General features: G+C 79.6%; 1 protein-coding gene across 1 annotated transcript; it reads right to left on the bottom strand.

Moving 5' to 3' along the window:
* Nucleotides 1–138: 138 nt before the first annotated feature.
* Nucleotides 139–1,692, bottom strand: LOC108491947 (one cut domain family member 2-like; the record flags this gene model as incomplete). The annotated part of the gene is made up of 1 exon (XM_017803732.1): nt 139–1,692. A coding segment is annotated over one exon (1,554 nt), but the record flags the coding sequence as incomplete, so codon positions are not given.
* Nucleotides 1,693–1,728: the final 36 nt, after the last annotated feature.

The raw sequence follows: 1,728 nt of genomic DNA, 5'->3' as shown, positions 1-1,728 counted from the left end.
CCCGCGCTGCCGACCGGGGGGCGAGCGGTGGCCACCCCCGGGCACCCACCGCGCTGCGGGGACAGCGCTCCCCGCGCCTCCCCCGCTCCGCCCCGGGCGGGTGCTACCGGGGCTCGGTGCGGGGGTCAGTACGGGGGGTCAGTACCGGGGGTCAGTACCGGGGGTCCCTGCCCGCCGCCCCCCCCGGCCCCCGCAGAACAATGGGGGCTGCGCCTCCCCGTGCCCGCGCCAGGGGGCGCCCGCGCGGCCGCCGCGGACAATGCGGCCGGGCCGGGCTGCGGGGTGTGCGGGGCGTGCGGGGTGTGCGGGGTGTGCGGGGTGTGCGGGGCATACCCGGGGCCGGCCCCCCTGCTCGCCGCCCCGCCTGCCCCGGGACGCGGGTCCCCCGCCCGGCCCCTGCCCCGCGGCGCTGGGAGCGGCAGGAGGGATGCTGGCGGAGAGCGCACCTTCAGCACCGGGCCCTGGAGAGCAGCGCCGGCCCCGCCGCCCGGCGCCGGCAGCGGAGCTGTCCCTCCGCCGGCCCCGAGCCCCGCACGGCTCCGCCGGCCCGGGCCGGGCTGCCCTCCGCCGGCCCCGAGCCCCGCACGGCTCCGCCGGCCCGGGCCGGGCTGCACGGGGCCGGCGCTGCGGGAGGGGGGACCGGCCGGGCCCGCACAGCCCCGGGGTCACGGCGGAGCGGGGACGCGGCCGGGCCGGGGCCGGCGCTGCGGGGCCGTCCGGGCGGCGCTGGGCTGGGAGGGTCGCGCTCCGCTGCCCGCACCTACCTGCGAGCCGCAGGGCCGACATCCTCTGGAACTCCGGCTCCTGCAGCCACTTCCACATCCTGCGGAACGTCTCCCGGCCGGACTTGAGTTTACTCCAAGGCTTGGGGTTCCGCAGCAAGTCCGAGAGGGTCCCCTGGGAGCGGCACAGCACCCGCTGGGCGAAGATGGCCTGGGGGATGCTGTAGCGCTTCAGCTCCGCCGTGATCCTTTGTGCCACCTCCTTGGTGTTGATCTCCTCCAGCTGCCCCGCGCCGCTGCCCTGCGGGCCGTTGGCGGGGGGCGGGCGGTCGCGGCCGGGGGGCAGCGCGGGGCCGTGCGGGGCCGGCGGGCCGGGGGGCGCGGGGTGGTGCGCGCCGTTCAGCGGCGGCAGCATGGCCGGGGGCGTCCCGAGCCCGCGGGGCAGCGGCTGCTCCCCCCGCGCCAGCATCGCCGCGTGCGCCTCGAAGTTGGGGCTCAGCATCTTGTCGGGGCCCGGCGGGCCGTAGCCGTGCAGGCCCTGCTGGGCGCCCGGCAGCGGGCCCAGCCCGTTGCCCAGCGGCGAGAGGCTCTGCCCCACGGCCGGCACCTCCTTGTAGGGCCCGTACAGGCTGTTCACGGCCGGCAGCCCGCGCTCGTCCCGCATCAGCGCGAAGCCGCCGCCGGCGCCGCTCGGCAGGCGCTGGTGGTGGTGGTGGTGGTGGTGGTGGGCGTGCGGGTGGGCGTGCGGGTGGTGGAACTTGTCGGAGACGGCGGAGATGGGCGGCAGGGGCTGGAGCGGCGTCAGCGTGGTGTAGGTGCCGCTCATGCCCATGCCGGGCGGCGAGGCCTCGCAGGGCACGCTCATGGCGTGGTGCAGCGGGATGGACAGCTCGGGCCGGTACTCGGCGGTGCCGTCCAGCAGCGAGGCCATGCTGGGCACCATGGCGGGCCGGGCGGCGGGGGGCAGCTCCTGGTGCGGCGGCGGCGGCGGCGGCGGCGGCGGCGG

This window comes from Lepidothrix coronata, unplaced genomic scaffold (genome assembly GCF_001604755.1).
Source record: "Lepidothrix coronata isolate B3197 unplaced genomic scaffold, Lepidothrix_coronata-1.0 Scaffold3200, whole genome shotgun sequence".
Classification (NCBI taxonomy): domain Eukaryota; kingdom Metazoa; phylum Chordata; class Aves; order Passeriformes; family Pipridae; genus Lepidothrix; species Lepidothrix coronata.
Note: the sequence above shows the minus strand (reverse complement) of the source record. Positions and strands in the feature narration are given on the sequence as shown.